Source organism: Ambystoma mexicanum, chromosome 10 (assembly GCF_040938575.1).
Source record: "Ambystoma mexicanum isolate Mex_15411 chromosome 10, UKY_AmexF1_1, whole genome shotgun sequence".
Classification (NCBI taxonomy): Eukaryota; Metazoa; Chordata; class Amphibia; order Caudata; family Ambystomatidae; genus Ambystoma; species Ambystoma mexicanum.
The window spans coordinates 1,157,019,673-1,157,043,446 of record NC_090932.1 but is presented as its reverse complement, the minus strand read 5'-3'; the positions used below and the strand labels follow the sequence as shown (position 1 = coordinate 1,157,043,446).

General features: G+C 47.4%; 1 protein-coding gene across 2 annotated transcripts in view; it reads right to left on the bottom strand.

Moving 5' to 3' along the window:
• LOC138492113 (STE20-like serine/threonine-protein kinase) overlaps window positions 1-23,774 on the bottom strand; it is a 520,802-nt gene that overhangs the window by 183,963 nt on the left and 313,065 nt on the right. For both annotated transcript variants that reach the window (XM_069619087.1, XM_069619086.1), the window contains exons 10-11: window positions 19,660-19,790; window positions 3,740-3,863 (exon numbers count right to left, since the gene is read on the bottom strand). In XM_069619087.1, coding sequence (XP_069475188.1) covers window positions 3,740-3,863; window positions 19,660-19,790 — 255 coding nt within the window. The remainder of the gene's footprint in view (window positions 1-3,739; window positions 3,864-19,659; window positions 19,791-23,774) is intronic.

Here is a 23,774-nt window from a genome sequence, read left to right as displayed (position 1 = left end):
AAACCGCTCTTAAACACAAAGGGGGTCATTACGACCTGGGCGCAAAGGGATACGGGGCACCGGTAATGACACCGGTGCCGGTAATCCCTTTGCGCCCTATTCCGAGGTCCCTTTGCGGGTCCCTCCCTTAACCAGGCGTTGTGGACGGGACCCGCAAAGAGATACCAGGGTCAATAACAGTACCGCAATTTGCGGTACCGTTATTGACGCCTTCCCCCTTCCCATTGAGCCCTATGGGGGCTCAAATGGGAATGGGGAATGGCTTTTCAAATGGGGATTTACCGGTCCCGCAATGGTCGGAATAGACCGGTAAGTCCCCATACCACCAAGTCGGTGGCGGAACCGGTATTGGTGCTAGTCATGGCGCTAATAGCGACATGACTAGCACCAACCTCGGAATGAGGGCCAGACAGTATAACAGTAACAATAAACAGTAGCCCGTGGTTGCTGTATCAAATAAAAAAACACACACAAAAAAAAACATTCAGCATCGAGACCTGGTCGAGAAAAATGGAAAACTAAAACTGCTAGTGTAATTTAAAACGGATAAACTGAATAGAACGAATGCAGTGGATGAAAGGAATGAAGTGGATGAAAGAAATGATGTAGATGCAGTGGGTGAAACAAATGCAGTGGATAAAACGGATGAAGTAGATGAATCGGATACAGTAGATGTCAGGGATGAAGCGGATAAAAGGGGTGTGGATGGATCGGATGAAGTGGATGGATCGGATGAAGTGGATGGATCGGATAAAGTGGATGCAACGGATGGAACGGATGAAGCGGATGGAACGGATGAAGCGGATGGAACGGATGAAACGGTTGGAGCGGATGAAACGGCTGAAGCGGATGGAACGAAACAAGTGGATGGAACGGAACAAGTCGATGGAACGAAACAAGTGGATGGAACCAGAATGAAGTGAATGGAAAGGAAGAACGGAGGAAGTGGTTGGAACAGAAGAAGTGGTTGGAACGGGAGAAGTGGACAGATCGAAAGAAGAATCGGACAGAATGGAGGAAGAAGGGATTAAAAGAAGTATCCTGAATAGATGAAATTTATCGAACGAACAAAATATGAAGTACGGACCAAGCAAACGAAACAGAAAGTAAATCGAACGCGTGGAAAGGATGGAGTAGACAGATTAAGTGGATAAAGGAATGAAATGCATGGAAAACGTGGCTGAATTGAGCTGAGGGAGTAGATAAAACAGATGGAGTGGACAGAACAGATAGAGCGGATCGAACACACAGAATGAATCAAACGGATAAAGTGAATTCAAAGGATGGACCGAAGAGCTAGCGGGAATAAGTCTACTTGTCAAAATAAAAGGATGAAGTGGATGGAACAGACAAATCAGATGGAACGGAGTAAACACACTGGCTGGCAGAGCAAATGGAACAAACTAAACACGTAGAGTGGTTAGAACGGATGGAGCTGGGGGAATCGATTGAGTGCGTGGATCGGATGGAGTGGGTAGAATGCATGAATGGATGAACTGACTGAAAGGATGGTAGAGGTCAAACAGATAAAAAGGATGAGTGGATTGAATGGGTGAGACTACTGAGCTGATTGGTGGAATGGAAAAATGAGTAGCTTTAACAAATGGAACAAATCAAATGGACCGAACGGATGCTGTGGACGAAACAGATACAGTAGGCAGTACAGATGGAGTTGATGAAACAAATAAAGCCGAGTGAACAGATGGAGTGGATCGATCTGATGCAGTAGATGGAATAGATGAAGTGAATGGAACAGGTAGAGTGTATGGAACAGATGGAATTGACAGAACAGAAGTAGTGGATGGAACAGAAGGAGTGGATGGAACAGAAGGAATGGATGGAACAGAAGGAATGGATGGAACAGATGGAATAGATGGAACTGATGGAGCTGAACGAAAAGCTGGAATGGATAGAATGGACAGAGCAGATGGAATGAACAGAGCGGATTGGAGTGAATGGAACAGATGGAGTAGTTGAAGTAGATGGAACAGGTGAAATGGATAGAACAGATGGAGTGGATGGAACGGATAGACCAGATGGAACGAATAGAGCTGATGGAACAAACCGAGTGGTTACAACAGATGGAGTGATTAGAACAAATGGAGTGGATGGAACAAAAGGAGTGGGATGGAACGGATGGAGTGAAGGGAACGGATGGAGTGAAGGGAACGGATGGAGTGGAGGGAACTAATGGAGTGGATGGAACCGATGGAGAGGATGGAGTGGATGGAACAGATGGAGTGGATGGAATGGATGGAACGGATGGTGTGGATGGAACGGATGGAACGGATGGAACGGATGGAGTGGATGGAACGGATTGAGTGGATGGAACAGATAGAGTAGATGGAACGGATGGAGTGGATGGAGTGGATGGAACGGATGGAGTGGATGGAACAGATGGAGTGCATACAACGGACAGAACGGATGGAGTACATAGAACGAAGGGTACGCATGGAACGGAGGGAGTGCATAGAACGGAGGGAGCGCATGGAATGGAGGGAGTGCATAGAACAGAGGGAGTGCATGGAATGGATGGAGTGCATGGAACACATGGAACGGACAGAGTGGATGGAGTGGATGGAAACGATGGAGTGGATAGAACGGATGGAGCGGATGTAACTGATGAAGTGAGTAAAACACATGGAACAGTTCGAACGAATGAAACAGATAGAACAGATGGAACACACTAAACAGATGGGAAGGATGAAGTGGATCAACAGATTGGATGGAATAGTTTATGTAGATGAAGGATCGAATGATAGAATGGATGGAAAGACTAGTAAACTAAATGATGAACCAGACGAAATGTATGAACAGATGAAATTCTGTGAATGGACAGAGTGAATAAAACTGATAGAATAGATGGTACAAATGAGCGCTCGATCACAAGCGCATTACTGAAAACCACCATATCACACTACCACGCTTACTCTCTCTTATACACCACCACTCAATTAGAACACAGCAATACTATGACACATTCGGTATAACTGTTCTGATACTAACACCCGCCACATACTCCAGATCATACTAATTAAAAACAGCTAGCTGAGCACACACCGCTAGACTTAGCGTCTCCTCAGGCCTAACGCAGCCAGAAACCAGTCTGGATATCAACCCACCAGAATGAACACATATTCCTGACCTCCCAACCCCCACACCTACCGCTAAGAAGCAGCCATCACGCAATTGCCACACCAGCTGCACACATATCCGGTGCACCCACGCACCTTCTGATTCTCTCTCTCTCTCTCTCTCTCTTTCTCTCTCTCTCTCTCTCTCTCTGTTTCTCTCTCTCTCTCTCTCTCTCTCTACTGACTTGAACTACGGTTCCCGACTGAGGGCGTTCAACCTACCAGCGCCTTGAGATCATACCAATGATACATAAGGCGCTATATAAATACAAAGTAACACCATAACATACAATAACAGTATTTGAGTTTGATGCTATAACCAAACCTTTAATGAAGGCCTTGGTCTTTAAGCTACTTGCCTTGTCAGGTAATAGATAACAGTTCTCCCTGAAATACATGCTCAATATAAAATTTCCAAACCACTGTTTCAACTTTATTTAGGCCTATACAATATTGACAGTTTGTTGCCACAGATTCACTCAGTATCATACTCTCACACACATCATCGCCCACAGCCTCACACACACTCTGACTCACTCACCTTCATCTCATTAAGTCTCATTGTAAGCAAAGTTTCACTCACTCTCATCCATATCCCCCCTCACCATCATCTGCTGCTCAATGCGGCGGAACATGTTCTCCCTCTGCTGCTGCAGCCTTTGTGTGAGCTGTGTATGTGCTCGCTGATCCTCTTTTTGCAGGAGACGGAGTTCCTGTAGCTCCCGTCGTCTGAAAAACATCAATGTGAAACAAGTGTTAGTCAAAACAAGATTGTGATGACTGTAAAGTGAACCCAAACACAATGGGCCTCATTAGGACCCTGGCGGAGAGGGTATTACGCCAGCGTAGTGCATGGCGTACCTCTCCGCCATACTACGAGTTCCCGTAGCGCCATGGAGGTTTTCTCCGCCTGGTTTTACCAGCCGGAGAAAACCATGGCGCTACGGGACCTCGTTGTTAATTACGCCACCGTATTTTACGGTGGCGTAATTAACTCCTTCCCCACTCCCATTATACCCTATGGGGCAAAAATGGGAATGGGGAAGGGCAGAATGGGGATTGGGGATTTACCGCTCCGCCGAGGTCGGAATGGGGCGGTAAATCCGCCAACCCCCATGGCGCTATCGGCGGCTTTCCGCCATGCTTCGCGGTGCATTTAGCACCGCGAAATCCGCCTGGGTCGTAATGAGGCCCAATGAGTGACCAATGAAACATTAGGGTACTAGTAAGATGTTAAATAGGGAAGTGCAAACAGTACAAATTTAATAAAGTGCAAACAGCGAGAAGTGAAGTGAAACATCATTTATTTATTCATTTTATTTGTTGATAGAGCCCAGACCCGGAGGAATCATGGTGCAAATGGGTACATAGTTAGGACTCGATGGAAACAGTATGGTAATTACACTGCATTGTAGAACATGAGTTATAGAGCATATGGTAGTTGCATTACATCATAGATCGTGATTTGGTTTCAAAGTGAATACGGCAGTCCAGATTATGTACAGATATTTCTTAAACAGTGAGGTTTTTACTTTCTTACAGAAGAGTGCATAGGCAGGTTAGTCTTGTATCTGCTGAGGGAGGGTGCTCCAGAGTGTGGGGGCGATGGTGGTGAAGCAGGAACGTGCAGCTCTTTTTCTAGCAAATCTGGGTATAGTCAGTGCTGATGTGGTGGAGGAACGGAGATTGCGAATGTTGTGTTTCTTGGTGATACGGTCGGTGAGGTGGGGGAGCAGTGTTGTGTAAGCAGCAGTAGGTGATGGCTAGGAGTTTGAATTCGATGCAGGCGTCTGATGTGAGAGATGTGGTCCGAGCGCTTCAAGCCCCATACTGCTCAGAGTGTGGCATGCATGTCATGAAGCACCAGCCAACAAAAAGGTGAGGAGTAGACTATTGAAACAAAGTGAAATTAGTGGGTTGTGAAATGTCAGAGTGCAATGAGCAAGACCTGAAACATCAGAATGCAAACAGTGAAATTGAAAAAGTAAGAAATTAAACCTCAGAGTGCGCCAAGTGATAACTGAAAAAATGAATACACTAGAAATTAAACCTCCGACAGAACGCAAACAATGATATGCAAGCATTACAAATCAATTTGTTAAGGGGTTCGAGGAGTGGGGCGTACAATAAAGTGCAACACGTGTGAAGTGAAACCGAATGTAAACAATGAGAGCTGAAGAAATACAGGGCTCAAAGTGAGACCAGCAACATATTCTGAAGCAGAAATAAAGGATTCTCTAGATCATCAGAGAAAGGCAGGAATGTGGTGAGAGAGATTTAGTTAACATATATATTAACAGGTTTTTTTTAAAGAGGAAGAGATAGGCAATTAAGACCAATTGGATGGCATATATAGGTACAACAGGTTGAGAGGATGAGTGTGGGTGAGGAGTTTCAGCATAGGGTGCAGACAGCGTAGCAAGCTGTACAATTTACATATCAGGGGGTGCGAAATGGCGAATTATGTTCTACAGAAAAGTTGGTGAATTCTGAGAAAACAATCGCATGCTCTGCTAATTTAGTATGTGGAATGAAATGGGCGGTTTTGGGCCTTTTCCCGTTGGAAATTAGCTTTTTTTTTTCAAAATGTCATTTGTATCTTTAACTCAAAATGTGTTGTGGCCTACACATTTACAGGCCGATTCATGTAATTCCTCACAAAAGTGTCGCACGCGGCTGGCGCACAGCGTGCCCGTGCGAATGTCTGCGCCAGCCGCGTGCGCTAAAATCAATTTCCGCGCACAGCGTATTCCTGGATTCTCGCCTCCAAAAGCAGATGTGGCGCAGAGTGGCGCCGCGACCCTGCAGCAGCGCCAGTTATGCCCCCAAGAACGCCCTCGCGCAAGGAAAAGCCATCAAGATCGCAAAACCATCGCAAAGGGCTGCGCCAACCCTGTACCAGTTTACCGGACTCGCAAACAGCAAACGTAAAGCGGGGAATGTGTATTACGGGTTTCGGGAACACGCGTGCGCGAGAAGTCTCACACGCGATCTGGCCTGGGGGAGCGTGTGCGTGTATTTCAGAGGTGCATGAGAAGTTACACACGCGAACGGGCTGGGTGCGTGTATTTCAGGGGTGCGCGAGAAGTTCCACACACGATTGGCTGGCGCATGTATTTCAGAGGTGCGCGAGAAGTTCCACACGCGATTGGCCTGGGCGCGTGTATTTCAGAGGTGCGGGAGAAGTTCCACACGCGATTGGCCTGGGCGCGTGTATTTCAGAGGTGCACGAGAAGTTCCACACGCGATTGGTCTGGGCGCGTGTATTTCAGAGGTGCGCGAGAAGTTCCACACGCGATTGGCCTGGGCGCGTGTATTCCAGAGGTGCGCGGGAAGTTTCACACGCGATTGGCCTGTGCGCGTGTATTTCAGAGGTGCGCGAGAAGTTCCACATGCGAATGGCCTGGGCGCGTGTATTTCAGAGGTGTGCGAGAAGTTCCACACGCGATTGGCCTGGGCGCGTGTATTTCAGGGGTACGCGAGAAGTTCCACACGCGATTGGCCTGCGCGCGTGTATTTCAGAGGTGCGCGAGAAGTTCCACACGCGATTGCCCTGGGCGCGTGTATTTCAGGGGTGCGCGGGAAGTTTCACACGCGATTGCCCTGGGCGCGTGTATTTCAGGGGTGCGCAGGAAGTTTCACATGCGATTGGGCTGCGTGCGGGTATTTCAGGAGTGCCCCGGAAGTTTTACACACGATTTCAGCAGGGTACGTGTATTTCAGGGGTGCGCGGGAAGTTTCACACGCGATTGCCCTGGGCGCGTGTATTTCAGGGGTGCGCAGGAAGTTTCACATGCGATTGGGCTGCGTGCGGGTATTTCAGGAGTGCCCCGGAAGTTTTACACACGATTTCAGCAGGGTACGTGTATTTTAGGGGTGCCGGGGAGTCCTACATGTGATTTGGCAGTGTGGGACCTCCCAGGTGTTCCCTGTACACCATACACGGCCCCTGCAGGCAGCCCACACCTCAGGGGACTACCCTGCATACCTGGTCATGTCCCGCAGGCAGCCCACCCAACATGGGCATGCCCCCCAGCAAAGGCACATGTCTCCTTGCACTAATGATCACCAACTCATGTCCCCTTGCACCCCCACCCCCAGAATTGCGGGGCACCTGCCAGCAGGCCCCCATCCATGTCCAACTCATGTTCCCCACCACCCCCACCCCCCAGCACTGTGGGGCACCTGCCAGCAGGCCCCCACCCATGTCCAACTCATGTTCCCCACCACCCCCACCCCCAGCAGTGCAGGGGCACCCTCCACCAGGCCCCCACCCATGTCTCCCACCACCCCCACCCCCCAGCACTGTGGGGCACCTGCCAGCAGGCCCCCACCCATGTCCAACTCATGTTCCCCACCACCCCCACCCCCGAGCACTGTGGGGCACCTGCCAGCAGGCCCCCACCCATGTCCAATTCATGTTCCCCACCACCCCACCCCCCAGCAGTGCAGGGGCACCCTCCACCAGGCCCCCACCCATGTCTCCCACCACCCCCACCCCCCAGCAGTGCAGGGGCACCCTCCACCAGGCCCCCACCCATGTCTCCCACCACCCCCACCCCCGAGCACTGTGGTGCACCTGCCAGCAGGCCCCCACCCATGTCCAACTCATGTTCCCCATCACCCCCACCCCCCAGCACTGTGGGGCACCTGCCAGCAAGCCCCAACTCATGTTCCACAGCAAACATGTCATCACAATCTAGATCCCTGGTCCCTATGGTCAGCCTCCAAATGCAAAACACCTACCCAAGTATTGCATCCACCCACTCAGAAATGGCAATTACATGACAGAACACCAATTGCAAGTTTCGAAACAAACACATGTCCCTCACATACACCCAATGGGTGTCAGTGAATCTCAAAACCCATATCATGATATGCATGAAACCAATGAGATGATACTACACATTGAAGTTCGATAAAAAAATATGTATTAAAGGAAACATAAATAGATTCAAAAATAAAGAAACAGAAATGGGAATGTACAAACGTGAAAAAAAGCAAAACCAAAAATCATAATCCAAAGTAATGGTGTCCAAAGTCACTGTCCACAAAAGCAAATCCAATGGCAAATAATAATTGAAAGCCATTGCTCCATGGGTAAATTGTGAAAGAAAATTTAAATCCAACAGTGAACTATGTACAGACGAACAAGCCAGGGTCCATTATCCCAACAAAAGAAATGAAACCTATCTAACAACACTAACTAATAAAATAAACTATATACAAAAATGTGGCCAATGTCCAAAAGGTCCAAAATAAAAGAAAAAACAAAGGAAACCCAACACTACCTACATAACTATGTACAAGGGCAGCGGGCTAGTCTGATGGCTCACTTTTGGATGTCCCGGCCCAGGGCATCATCGAACTCCTGCTCAATGTCCCGGAGGCGGTCCTCCACCATGGCCCCGAGGGTCCGCAGGGCCGTCGACATGTCCACCTCCAACCCCCTGCGGATTGCCTCGAGGCACTCGGCCCGCCTCAGGGCCCTCCGCATGGAGTTCTCCGCCCTGACCATTGTGAGCCGTGCCTCTTCTGCCCGCTGCCGCTCTGCATCTATGGCGTGGCCCAACCGCTGCCACACGGAAGACACTCTCTGTCCTGGGTCCTCCTGCCCTCCGGCCGATGCCTGCCCCTCCGATGTTGAAGGCCCCGAGCCTTCATGGCTCCCACCACGTTGCTGCTGCTGCTGTACCTCTGCCCGTGCACTGCCTCCTGCTGCCTGCACATCCTCCGCCAGCTGGGGTGCAGTCGTTGATGTGGCCACCCCTGCTGGACGTCCGACTCCCGACTGTGGCAGGGATGCCTCCTCCACCAGCCTGGCCGCACCGTCAGAGGCAGCTCCATAGGGCACCCAGGTGACTGATGGGTGGGAAGATGGCACGGAGGACGACTGGCGCGTAGGGGGTTCAGTTGAGGAGGGGGCCGTAGCAAGCCCCATCAAACGGAGGAATCCGGCCTGGGTGACTTGTCCCAGCAGGCTGACGTGGTCAACGAGCCATTCGAGATGACGTGCAGTCTCCTCATGAAAAGACTGCAGGTCACCACGCATGGCCCGTTGACGCAACGCCACACCAGTCAGGACAGGCTCAACCCGGACCCAGATTGCCACGTCCGCAGGCAGAGGAAGGCCAGTTGTCGTTTGCTCATCCCCTGCCTGAAAACGGGTCTGGACGTAGGCATCCCTGCTGGTGCAAGATGATGCAGGGACAGGATCAGGGACAAGATTGCACACAGGCACCTCCGCGGTGGCCTGTGCTGCCTCCTGTCCCTGGTCCTGCACTGCACCACTAGCACCAGTGGGATCCCCACCTCCAGACCCCGTCTCTGTTGCTTGCACGGCCTCCTCCTCCACCAAACCCCCCACCAACCTGGATGACTCCGTGCCATCTTCCCCCATTGGGCCCTGTGGGGTCCCAGCTACCCCTTCCGCTGCCAAGGAGTCCAACTCCAACCTCTTGGACTGGGACGCGGCACCAGTCTCCTCACTCCCCGACGAGATAGCAACATGGGAGGGGAGCCGGGCCTTGCGTCTCCGGCTGGAGGTGGGATCCCCGCTGCTGTGCTCCACAGCACCTTCTCCGCCCTCTTCATCAGTTGACGCTGCATGCAGGGAGAAATAAAACACAGGCATCAGGGCACTGTACAATGGACACATACACACATGACAGTTGTACATGAGTGGCATTTGCAAACCTCAGACATGCCATCACAATCCCCAACACACATGTCATTTCAACTCGCACATGTGAGCCATACCACAGCCATATCGCAACTGCCAGCATCATCCATACAACAGCATGAGCAGGCAAAGCTGAGCCAGACATCACATGCAACACAGGAAGTGCACCACACATGTACACACACCACCACACTTGCATGCATGTGTACACCTCTGCCAAGTGTCGCAGTGTTCAGATGGGCATCCATGTCACATCTGCCAATCAGGCTTCCACATCCCGCTGTCACATGCATCCATGTTGCATCACTGTTGCCCCCTTGTCAAATACACACAAATGCACACGTGCGCAGTGCTGATACATGCAGCTGAAAACAACATACATACGTGACATCACGGACATGTCTACTTACATACACATACATTTTGCATGCAAGCCTACACACACAAGCACCATCCATGTCTCACACATTACAGCCCTCGCATGTGTTAGCCCCACGGCCCTGTACACCCCCACCCATACTCGACCCCATACAAACAGATGTGCAACCTGCACACAACTGAAACATCACCACACGCACAGCTCACAATCAGGATGCATGTACACTTACCGCTCGACTCCAGACGGGTCTGCCTCTCAAGGACCTGGACGTGGAGCGCTGGGGATATGCGTTCCAGGGCCCTCATCTGATCTTCTGACAAGTGGCCCCGGCGCCCCTTGGCGTCCGCTGCCTTCAAGAGGCGCCGGGCCTTGTTCAGGGCCCTGGACCTGAAGTCCTCCCAGCGCTTCTTGACATGTTGGAAGTCGCGGACTGCCACCCCCTCCACGTTGATGGCAGTCACGATGTCAGTCCAGATCCGAGTCCGTCCTTCCTTGTCGGCGCGGGAACTTCCGAAGAGGGCATCATACTGCCCCAGGACTTGCTCCACCAGGACACCAACTTCGGTGGCACTGAAGCTGGTGCCCCTTTGCTTCTCTGGCCGGGGGTTGTCAGTGGTGCCAGATGTTGCAGTGCCCGACATGACAACCCCAGAGGCAGGAGTGGGTGGGCAACTGGGTCCTGGGGCTGGGCTGTGGAGCGATGGAATCCCAGTCGGGAGTCTTCGGTTCCAGAAGGGGTGGTCACAGCAACAGCACCCCTGGCTGATGTGCAGGCAGCAAATGGCAGGGCACGTGAGCAGCAGGCAGTCAGGCAGCAGCAGATGGCAGGTGGGAGCGTGCTCGGGGCTCTGGGGGGCAGTAGTTCGGCCTTCTGGGCAGGAGCGTGGTCTTCCGTGTGCTTACGCGTGGCCAGCTTGATACGGAGTGTTTTGGCACGTGAAAATTCTGCATGTCAGCGTGTAATTCGAGGAAAGCCCCTTAGCGCGTAAGCGCGTCAGCACGCATACGCGATTCCATTGGACCAAAGGCCCTTAGCGCGTATGCGCGTCTGTGACGTATCGCGCACGGGCGTTGCTTTTCGTGGGGTGCGGTGCATGTGTTTTGCAGGCGTTGGGGTTCACACGCTATCACTTCACAGCGGGTGGGTGTTGGCTACGTGTTCTTCTACACGCAAGGCAGACAGGTGAGTGGTACCCCGCTCCCCCAGGCCCGATCGCGTGTGAAACCACCCGCAAGCCCCAGAAATACACGTACCCCGCTCCCCCAGGCCTGATTGCTTGTAAAACCACCCGCGAGCCCCTGAAATACACGCGCCCAGGCCAATCGCGTGTGGAACTTCTCGCGCACCTCTGAAATACACGCGCCCAGGCCAATCGCGTGTGGAACCTCTCGCGCACCCCTGGAATACACGCGCCGAGGCCATTCGCGTGTGGAACTTCTCGCGCACCTCTGAAATACACGCACACGCTCCCCCAGGCCCGATCGCGTGTGGAATTTCTCGCGCACCTCTGAAATACACGCGCCCAGGCCAATCACGTGTGGAACTTCTCGCGTACCCCTGAAATACACGTGCCCAGGCCAATCGCGTGTGGAACTTCTCGCGCACCTCTGAAATACACGCGCCCAGGCCAATCGCGTGTGGAACTTCACGTGCACCTCTGAAATACACGCACACGCTCCCCCAGGCCCGTTCGCGTGTGGAACTTCTCGCGCACCTCTGAAATACACGCACCCAGGCCAATCGTGTGTGAGAAACTTCTCGCGCACCTCTGGAATACACGCACACGCTCCCCCAGGCCCGATCGCGTGTGAAACTTCTCGCGCACCTCTGAGATACATGCACACGCTCCCCCAGGCCCGATCGCGTGTGGGCCTTCTCGCGCGTGTAGCACTTTGGCGCACATTTTTTTCCTGCGCAGGGACGCTACCGCCTGCTTTCGTGTGGTGGACATGTATGGGCCTGTGCGCGTCTTTGGCCGTGCGCTGTTTTTCCCTATTCGATTCCATGACTACGTGTTGTAGGCGAGCGTGTGGGCGTTCTGCGCACTTGCCTCATGTACTTCCCCGGTGACGCCCACATTTTCACGAGTTGTTCCCCATTCTGTGTGTGACGCCCCGTGTTATGCCTACTTTTGTTATGTGCGCAGTGCTATGTGCAAATTCGCTGTGGCCTTATCGCACGGCATTCGATGACCTGTGAGCCAGCGTGCGCCAGCGTGCGCCGCGCACTTTTTCAGCGCACATCCCACATTTTGCGCATGCACGGACTTCCATGAATAGATGTGCGATGTTTTCTGTGCGATAATCGCACTTGCACCGTTTTTCAGCGCACATTAATTCCATGAATCGGCCTGTTAATTTTGTAGAAAAAAAATGAAATTCCAGATGTTTTCCACCCTGAATTTTTTTTTTCTTCCTGAAATGTTATTCTTATTGGCCATGAATCATATCATGTATAAAAAAGCGAATTTCTATGGGAATTTGGTGGTCCCAGTCGGTCATGTAAAGAGTCTAGAGTCTAGAGCACCAATCAAGTTGTATATTTGTTTATGTCGTAGCAATAACAGGCATGGTTTTGGGGGGCATGTAGTATCTGATTGAACACTTTTGAAAATGTGGGTTGTGACATGCCATGCAACATACACACTGAGGTTTGGAATCAGCCTGTTGCAAAAATGTAGCACTGACACCAATTTCAGCATATGGAGTTTGGCAATGCGTAGACTGATGAGGTTCTCCCGCTCCCCTTCAACGAGGCACAGTACTTCCATTGTTATGTTCCTATGAAAAGGGGACATAGTTGGCTGTCTGTGAGTGTCTTGGGAGAGGGTCTTACTCTGGGGATGTGTGGCCATCTTCTTCTTGATTGTTGTGCTCTCTGCTACTGCATGTCATTATGTCTTCTGCTGTTTAATAGGATGAATAGCTTGCCAACGTGGAGTGATGGGCGCTACCTTGGTGCATGGTGGTGTTTGTGTGTTATGTGCTTTTCGACTGTGACTCTGCAAAAGCCAATATGTATTGGATGTATGGCATTTGTTTGTGGATGCCCAGGGTTTTACGGATGCGATGTAGGCTGAAACACTTGTGTATGTGTGAGATACAATTAAAATATCAATATCAGTTTGCACATGCATTCATTTCTCGGTATAACATGCTTTCATCGCCAGGCATGTATGAAATAACGAAAAAGTGAGTTGAATTTTATTTTGGGGGTGTGGGAAAGGGCAGATAAGGGGTTGGTGGGTCGGGTATAGTTAAAAAAAGATGTTAGAGGGTTTGGGGGAAACCCCCCTAAAAAAGTTGATGAACTTTTTCGTTATTTCATCCACGTTTAAATTGCAGGCCTAGAAATGCCTGACGATGAAAGGACATAGAACCTATTGCTCTTGTTATTGTCACATCCGAAGGTCAGGTCTGAATTGTACAGGGAGTAAAATATCCAGTATTCGGGAATACTGCCTGTTTTGCTGTGGCCGCCAAACTCTTAATGAGGCCCTAATTAGTCTGTTAACCTCTTTATTGGATGTCCTGCTGACATACTGATGATAAGTCATATTAAAGTGAAGCTACTTTTATGCTCTACATTTGAAGAAAGAAATGAAAAGAAAACACATCTCTGGTACTAAAGGATGTGGCAACTTACAACAGTTTTTAATTCAACACTATCAGGGAACACAAATAGTCATGGTATCATCTATCAGTGATGTAGAGAGTAGTGCACTCCAGCCAGCCTCCCGTCATGCTTCAAGAAAACATGTCTCAAGTTATGAACAGTCATTCTAAACTGTCGTCACAGGTAGACTGCATATCGTCCACAGAGGAAGCTATCCCGTCATGTCTAGCTGAACTGACAGATCATAACCATGATGATGAGTCAGGTAGGCGTTATTGGTGATGCTCTCACTAGAATTACTAACACCATCGAAAAATTGGAACATGATGTTAAGCATTACAAGACTAACTGGAAGATTTAGAAGGAAGGTTAAGCCAAAACAATTTGCACAAATTGAGGCTGACAGAGGGGGCTGAAAATGGTACACTGGAAACCTTCCTCAAGAAACCTATCGCCCTGCTGCTTACAGGTTCCAAGTGATCAACACACTTTTTTTTTAACTGAAAGCACAAAGAGATACATGGCCACACATAAAAACCAAGGCTTATAGTGGAACAAAGCGACCTGGACGTGAGTAACCTATCTGTTGCGGCACCGTTCCCTCTGATTATGTAGATCCTCAGAATCGACCAGATCCCAGAAATGCGTCCCCATTCAATTGCTGGTGCTTCAACAGAGCAGAGCATAGATGGAATCCTTCCGCTTCTTTGGAAGGAGTGCCAGCAGTTGACAGTGTAGTGCACTTATAGCACTCTTGCGAGTATGGTGCACAATCTTCGCTCTTGTGTATACTGCACCATTCGCACATCTAGCTGCCCCCAAATAAGAGTTGCTTACTGAATTTAACTTTCTCAGGCAAAAACATAGCCTGTGATTTCAGTAGTGAATTTCTGCCACATATTTTTCCATCTTGCCGCTTCATGGCTCATCGGAGCTCCCAAATCATTCCTAGGAAGGCACTACCTTTTATGACCACGAAGCACATGTCATGCTTACATGGCAAATAACCCCATTGTGAAGTTTCAGTGGACTTACAAAAACCAGGTGACCATTTTAACGAGGACACGTTTTTGTTCCATGAAGACTGAAATGGCTGCATAAGTGTGGAGCCGTCCCACTGGAGCAGGCATGTGTACTGGCGTTGTGTATGAAGGAGGCTGCGTTAGGCCACCTGTCACTCATGGGCATTCTTACAGTGGCGGCTAAAAGGAGGTGCAAGTGACCAGCCCCAAGGTCAGGGTGGCAGAATTAAAACAGCCTAAAAAAAAGAGTACAGAAAACAGGGTGAGGGGATGTCGTGGCCGACATCTGGCAATTAAGAAAACTGCACTGGGGGGTGGGTGTGAAAGGGCCTTCAACCTTTGGGCTTGTCCGGTAACATGCCTTCCTTTGGAAGGGCCTTCTTACCCATCTAGTATGTCTATGTCTGCAGTAGGACATAGACTCAAATGTGGCCAGACCTGCAACATATGTTGCTCCTTTGAATGGCACACAAGCAAGGGCCCTGCAAGAGCTTCCTGCACCCGGTAAGAGCCATCTTGTACATTCTCATTCATATCCGAATAACAGACTTCAAATCTAGAAGATTACAGTCTGGAAGCAGGGTGGTGGTGGGGGGAAGTTGTTAAGTTAATATGTGTTTGTCATGCTAAGCAATGCATGTTTTTTCTATGTGGCTGTGCTATGCCTATCTCTGCTTCTGAAACCCCCTGGGTCTAGCATGCTACATTGCATTAATTTATGCTGCTCAATGTCATATTTATGAACTGCAGGAACATTTACTGTTATGATCTGTGTGTTTTGTTCGCATATCTTAATGCATGTTAACTTGAGCTTCTGATGTATTCTTTCACCCCTTCTTTTTTATTTATTTATTTACTGTCCCGGGAAATGGTATCGGTCTCTGCTATACTAGTTGGTTAGGTCCTGTTTATGTCACTTTACAGTAGGATGTTTCATTACATCGTTTTGCTTGAATGACCAATGTTCAACCACTTGGAAGCAGCCATGAGGTGGCTGGCCACACAACACCCAAAAATTAAAGACGTAGGATCGGCACGTTGTTTATGAAAGGGCGCTGTAACACCCAAAGTAGAACTGGAAATGTAATCTGGTTTAGCGGACGCTATACCGCTGTTTTGACCTAAGATTTGCATGCTGCCCTCTGATATTTGCGGCACAGGGTGAGAAGACTGTACAGGGGTGAATCATGCAGATTATCTCCCAGAAGAGCTGGACCACTTATTTTAGATTTTCAGTTTATAGCAGAGTTACATCTTCTAAAAATAATGTCCTCGTCTTACCCTATGGGTTCGCGTCATGACCTATGTACCCCCGCATGTTTTGAAGAATGCTCATTCCCTGTTTTTTGTGATCCTTGCCTTATTATTAACACCTCCTTTACAGCTGATTTGAGAAAGTTAGTCACTCATCCAGTGGAAGACCTTTTGTTGTTGATAAAGCCTTCTTTGGACATCGGTGATCCCTCTAATTTCCCTCTGGGAAAGCTATTGGAAGCCATTGCTACCTCTCAGCTGAAATCTTTTAGAGAAAAAGCCTCTTTTTTGGAGGATCCCCAGGTTGACCTTTGACAGGTTTGGAGTTCAGAATCTCTCATCATAGCAGCATTGGACAACCTTAGAATGGTGAATGATGACGACATTGGAGCCCTGGTTCTGTTAGATATCTCAGGCCCTTTGGAAACCATCAATTATTCTATTCTTCTGGCTTGCATCTCTGCTTTTGGGATTACTGGCACTGCTAAAACTTGACTGATTGTACTGTATCAGACGAGATACACCAGACCATCATCTTCCTCGCTCCCTCTCCTGCCGACTGATTCCACTTTTTTGCCCCCAGATTCCCTCAACATCCTTTGCCTATCTTTTTGTCCTTTCTTCTGGTGCCCTTTTAATATTGCCTGGGCTCCTCTCCTGCACATAGACCCTCTCTGCATTTCTGCCCTGGCGACCATTACACACATTCTCTCCTCTTGTAGCGCTATCCTGCCACAGGTCACCCCTCCTGTATTTGAGCCTCATTACAAGTCCGGCGGTAACCGTGCCGGGAAAACCGGAAGGTTTCCGCCGGACTTGCACATTTTTCCGGCGCTTGACTTGACGGAAACACCGGGGCATTACAGCCCTGGTGGTCCGTGAAGTCAGGCACCGGAAAATTTCATTTCCCATTCCCATTTGAGTCCAATAGGACTCAAATTGGAATGGGGACCACGGAAGCACCAGCAGTTAATAACGGTACTAGTGCTTTCGTGAAACTCTGCGGGCATGTGCCGTTCCACCCGCCAGGTCTGACCCTGGCGGGCAGGACGGCACCCTCCCTCAGACTTGTAGTGCACCGGTCCGGTAACACTGGTGCTGCTAGGCTTACCAGCACCGTTATTACCGGACCTGCACACTTGTAATGATGCCTTGTCTTCAACAATATAAACCATAAGTTTTCAACTAAAATACCATACAGATAATAGCTTCAAATCACATGGAAGTGGCCAAAAGATGCATGAGGAGGGCAACTCACCATTAGTATACTTCCTCAAAAATTAAACCGTGCTGCATTTGAAACTTAATATGCATTGTCCTGGGATCAACAGTGACTTACGTCTCTTCCCTGCAGTAGTGCAGTCTCTAGGTTACCCAGTTTCTACACAGTACAGAGGGTGTCTGCACTTCCCCAGGTGCCCATCCAATCGAAGCACCTCAGTGTTGCATGATGTCATTTTCCAACTCATCCACCACTGTAAGCCCTATTGAGGAACACATTCCATCCTCCTGAAGTACACTATCTGCTTTGCCCACAGAATGTCTTTCCGCCATAGACCATTTTCTAACTTGCGTCCCAATCGTCATTGACACATTTATTTTCTGTTTTCACATTATAGCTATTGCAAGTTTAGCCAATGCAACCTTTGGTAGAGTGATGTCAGCTGCTGTCCGCATTTCTTCTTAGCCGGGAGCAGTAATAGTAGACACCTCTTAATGGAGGGATCCAGCTGACAATTTAAAAAATGGAGAGCCATTTCACTAGCTTCTCCCTAAACAGAGCAACTCCAGTGCATCCCACCTCATATGCAAATCATCTGCGAAATCAAATTTACATTTCCAAATCGTGGGGTCTATTGCCATGCCCATTCTGTGTAATGACTCTGGGGTAATAGAGACCCTCATGAGACATTTATAATTAATTAATTTGAAGCAGCTGTTCCTGGAGAATTTTTTCCCCTGTAAACATGCTCTACTCCACTTTGCCTTCTTTAGAGAGTTCCCAAGATCTTGTTCCCATTTTTGTCGAACTTGAAGCACATCCTTCCTATCCAATCCAGGCTGTGTGGGCAAGAGATCCTCTCTCCGTTCATAGTGAGACTTTGAAAAGCAATATTAACATTGTGCTCTATTGTGCGTTGGGAAACCTGGCCAGGTCTGCCGAATCTCAACCATAACTTTTTCAAAAACCAGAAAATGAATTGTCCATTCTGGGTGAGACAACCTGTATTCCTGTACTATTAAACACTGCATCCTCTCCATCATCCTGCAAGTACTTCTGTATCTGCAACCTTTTCCAGGCGCGACCAAGATCAGATGAGTAGACAAAAATATCACACCACCACCTGTCGTCTTAGCCATTTTAGTCTAAACCATATGCGTTGTGGCGATAATCGGTGGTAGCCAGTCCCTTTTAACTGTTCTTATGAGTAGGATTTCCAGAACAGTTTCAGGATGCGTCAGTTTCTCCAGTATCTCTGTCACCTGATTGGCGGAGTCTAATGGAAAGCACAGCACTAGTACATGCTACATTACTGCCGATCGATAAAAGCTTGTAAAGTCTGGGGTACTAATCCCATGCAGGTTATACAGCATCTTCATTGACTCTAGCTCTGCTTTGGAAATCTTATTGTTGCTAAATAACTCTGGTAAAAAATACTGTCCAGTTTGTTGCAAAAATCCTTCAGGTATCAATGTTGGCATTTCCTGGAAAATGTATAAGAGGCAGTGAAGCATTATCATTTTAGCTATGGCTGCTCTATCAATAAGTGACAGAGGGATGTTACCCCAAAAAGCCACAGAATGTTCCAAGACTCAAAGTGCTGTATCAACATTTGCCCTGCATACTGTGTCCATATCATGATTAACCTAAGGTATTCAACTCTTTCCGGGGTTCCGCAACATTCAAGGTCTCCAATCCCCTCTTTTCTACACCTGGTGGCACATATAAAATAGACATTTCCAATGCATACCTATGCCAACGAATAACCCAAACTTATCGATGGCTTCCAGCATGCATGGGCAAGAATTACATGGACCCTTACGTAAGCAAAACATCATCCGCATATAGGGAAATACACTGTTCAACACTGGCCTCCGCAAACACAATATAATACAATAGGAATTCAGGAGGTTCAAGTTTGATGATCTTCTAGTGGTCAGACACCTCCGCATTCAGCAACAACTCACGGCAAAGAAAATGAACCAGAATGATTGCACCCGAAGACAAACAAAGATCCAGAGGACACACATGATAATCACAATATAAAGCAGATCCAAGGACACACATCACAATAAAGGACAAGAGCATTAAGGTCATGCATACTTTGGCATGTATTCATCACCCCGAGGATTGACTGCCATTGACTGTACCAGCCACGCTCATTCACAAAGTGGAGAAGGGGGAGGGGCCAAGAAAGATAAGTCTGAGCTGTCAAATGAGATGCAATAGTGAATGTGAACTTCAGTCAACAGGACACAATATGAGGGCTTCACAAATACACCCTCCCTTTCTGCCATGGACTATTACAAATAATAGCGTATGGGTTATGCCAGAGCTCTCTGTGTCTCACCTGGCTGACCGCATCTTCTCATTTCTCTGGCCCTCCTCACTGATGATCTTTGAAGTGGTTACGCTCACCTCCTTCCCGTCGACCATGAACGTGCGTGTTATCTTCACCATTTTCCTGTTGGGAGATGGGTTCTGTGGCCCCAACGAGGTACAGACATTAGAACTTACCAATACAAGACCTCTGACGGCCCCACATTTTGCACTCAGAGGTGCACATGCCACCACCACACCCCTTAAATGAGGCACCACCCCAGGAGTTGGAGTGGGGCGGTTGGGAGACACATCATGGTCCTGAACCTTCACACCCTGATTTGGCATCATGGAGCATTCATGTTGTAACAGTGAGTTGCACAGCATGGAAGGATTGAACATTTTAATTTAGGGTCTGAATTACTTACCAGCAAACTTCATTAATCTTAGTCATACTCATCCTTGTCAAAGTGCATACTTTTTAAAACCCTGTACCCTTTTTCCTTGACAAGTGGTATATACATCTCCTATTACCCAAAATCCTCTCAAATAATATCCAAAAAGTCCTGGGACGATCATTCCCCCTAATCTTGGGTGAGATAGGAAGATTTAAGTACTGTGACCAGGAAGACAAGTACTAGGAGTAATGAAGACTACAAGTAAGTAATCAAGACATTACCTCCTTTCCATGTGACAGTACTTACTTTTGAAGTATACCAACAACAAAGTGATCTACCCTGTGAAAAGAAGCATCACCAGACCAAATTGCTTCTACCACACACGATACATTTTATGACCACAAGCATTAATACAATAAAATTCAAGTGGAGGCTATCCAAAGAATTACCCTGCCAAATACTGAAACAAAGATCCATTGGTCTGCAATTTGTAATGTTTAACACAGCTAAATGGCACACCCTGAGCACCAGCCCAAGAGTATGCTAACTCCATGGTAGATCTAACCTGATCTCAGGTGTCTGCTGATTTATGAATGTGTAAGCCAGGGAAATCGTACAACATGCCCATCTGCTCAGGAAAGCTGAACACACCGTCCTGCTTCTCCTGGATGCCCGAATCTTTTAAAAAGATGCCGGGACTTTTTAAAAGGGGATGTATTCTCAAGATAACGCAGACACATCCATCTTATATTTAACATATGTCAACTTTCATTCTCAGCTAAGATATAAAAAAAAATTAAGGAAGAATTGGTTTAACCCACTTTTGCCAAATGGCAATATCACCGAATTATTTATTGCTGCATTTTTTGCCGCTTTTTTTTACCACAAACATGTGGGTGGTAAGTTGGAGTAAGGTATATAGTAAGGTGGTGAGTGGGTGAGAGGGTGGAAGGCAGGGTGCGGGGGCTGGTAAAAAAAGCTGCAAAATTGGGCAAAATATATTCAGTGAAATTGCTATTTGGCACAAAAAGAAAATCGGCAAACGTTCATAAATTCGAAGAATCAGGTCCTGTTCAAATGAAAGCTAGAAAAATCCTTGGAAATGAACACAGCATCACGAAGCAAAACGACAGAATCAGGATGAAACACCAAAAAGGGGCTGTGCACAACACGCTCAATCTCCGGATGTATACTAATTGACCTTTTCACAATTGATCACGGAGGAATTGACCTTCTGCACAACTGATCACGAAATGAAGGTCAATTAGGACATACATGTGGGGGGACTCCCCACTCAATCCAAAAAACCCCGCAACCCCTACCCAATCCAATTATATTATGTATTATCCCAAACCCACCCCACACATATATATAAAAAGTAAGATAAAGGTAAAGGCCAATTGTGCAGAAGGTCCATTAGGACCACTATTATTAGGCTAATTAGGACAAAAGGTCAATTGTAAAAGATCAATTTGGGTTAATGTCCAATCTCCTTATTCAGATAATTGTCATGTTCTACCAATTTGTTATGTAGATGGACGCAAATATAGCATATCCACAGGATATGACATATGGCGGTAGGGGAGAGAGGCGGTACTTAGGAAGACAAGAGAAGAAATATGTAGAATGCAGGAGAAACAAAATACTTGGTAGCTTACTATGCACTTGTCTTTGTGTGCTTATGCTGTACGATAGCCCACAACTGGCAATGACAGACATTTTGTTACTCCTGCCACTGAAGTATGCAGCTCTCGTGCCTCTGCACCTTTGCATCTGCTCTACTGTTTTTTTTGTAGGGAGACCTTGATCATTCTGCTGGTGGACCACTTTGGATTCGGTAGGTGGGGGTGTTGGAATGGAACTGCTCCTACTACAGTGCTGAGCCAATCAATTAAGCTTTATTTAGGAAATAGAACAGTTTCCATACAGGTACAGTTAAAAGAACCCCATTCCGATTCCATAGCATAATTCATCTTAATACTTTCCCAATGGGCAATGAATATTATCTAGGATTCATATACTCTAAAGAACCCTCTTTAAAAGAAGAAAACACATTCACAAAACTAACACTGTGTAAGATACAAGTCAGGATAATAAAATCAGATCAGGGTAAACTTCATTCAAATAGAATATCTTAAAACATGGCACACACAACGATTCACGCATCAACTAAGAAAAAAGCTTGTATTTACCTCTAATATCTAACAAAGCTACCAAGTATTTCTTTACAGCATAACAGACAAGTTGATCACTAGGCATTTGTAGATACAATAGTGTTGGTCTACATTGGTGAAAAGGAAGGCATCTAACATCAGAGATAAGCGTTCTCTGCCTCAAGGAGGAATACAATTGACAGAAAAATATTACATGCAAAAGATCTTCACAGCTTTGGAATCACAGTGACAATTGATATCCTCTGTTCCTCTTCCTTTCCATCTACCTGTAATAGTATGTAATGGTGGCATGATACATCTAAATTTAAGGAAGGAGAAAAGTGAATATAGGCTCTTCACACACAACAAATGAAGGTCAGGGTGAGTAGATATTTGCAGCAGTAGATAACATGGAATTGAAGGCTCGGACATTTCTTTAGAACTTCTGTGCAAATTATGTCTCTCCCCCTCCCCGCTTTGTATCATTTACAAGCGGGTCCTCGAGAAAAACAGCCATGCTATGCTGTATTTAAATCTTGAAAACAGCAGATCACTCTATACCAGCTGTATTAGCCCTGATAAAAGTGGTGCAAATGCCTAGATACCACTGAAACCGGTCACTTTTATACTGTGTCTGGGCAGAAGATGGATTAGAAATTACAAAACTCTATGCCAGACTACAGGTTGATCTCTCCACAGAACAAGAGGAAAGACCATGATATTTGATCACTCTGCGTTTGGAATTTAGAAAGTGTAGAACACTTCACGCATTAGGATATAGGAGAATTCTCTGAATAACTCTGGTCCATTTATCAACTTTTAATTATACCCACTTACATACACCATTGGTCCATGGTATGAACGTTATGGCACCAATCGGGAACCTGTGGGATTTTTAAGAACATCTGCCCTCCATAGGCACTGAATAAAGTAGAAAATAATGTTTCACTTGGAAGGCAGTCTTCATATGATATAAAAACAACAAAACACAACCAAATATTGGTCTCTTTGAAAAAACATTTTACAAACAAAATCATCTGAATCTAAATGTGGGATTACTATGATTAAGGGAAGATTTGGGTGTCAGACTACCCTTCAGGTCCAACACGTGGACAACAAGCGGAGAAACAACAGTCGTTCAGAGCCCTTGAAATTATGAAACAATAATAGTCTGCACAGGCAGAGTAAGTGCATATAGTGCAATTAGTGGGGACAACAGCGAAAGAATACTGCCTACTAAAATCACAACCAGAATCCAGGTACAGTACCTAGCAATGTGTGTGACACATAAACATTTCAGTTCTGCTGCTGATGTCTTCCAGGAGGAGATTCACAAGATAATATGCCAAAATCGAAATTGCATCAACTACAGTGATGATATATTCGTTTTTGACAAAACAGAGGATGCTCACAAAATCGCGTTTGCATGGTCACTGAAGAACCTCAAGTGACTCTAAAAGTGAATCTAAAAATTATCAATTCAATAAACCCATACTAATGTTCTATGATCATTGCTTCTCTAAAGACTGCATGTGTCCAGACTATGATTAAAATAGATGGTTTATCCCTAGCACCAGTTTCCAAACACGCTCACT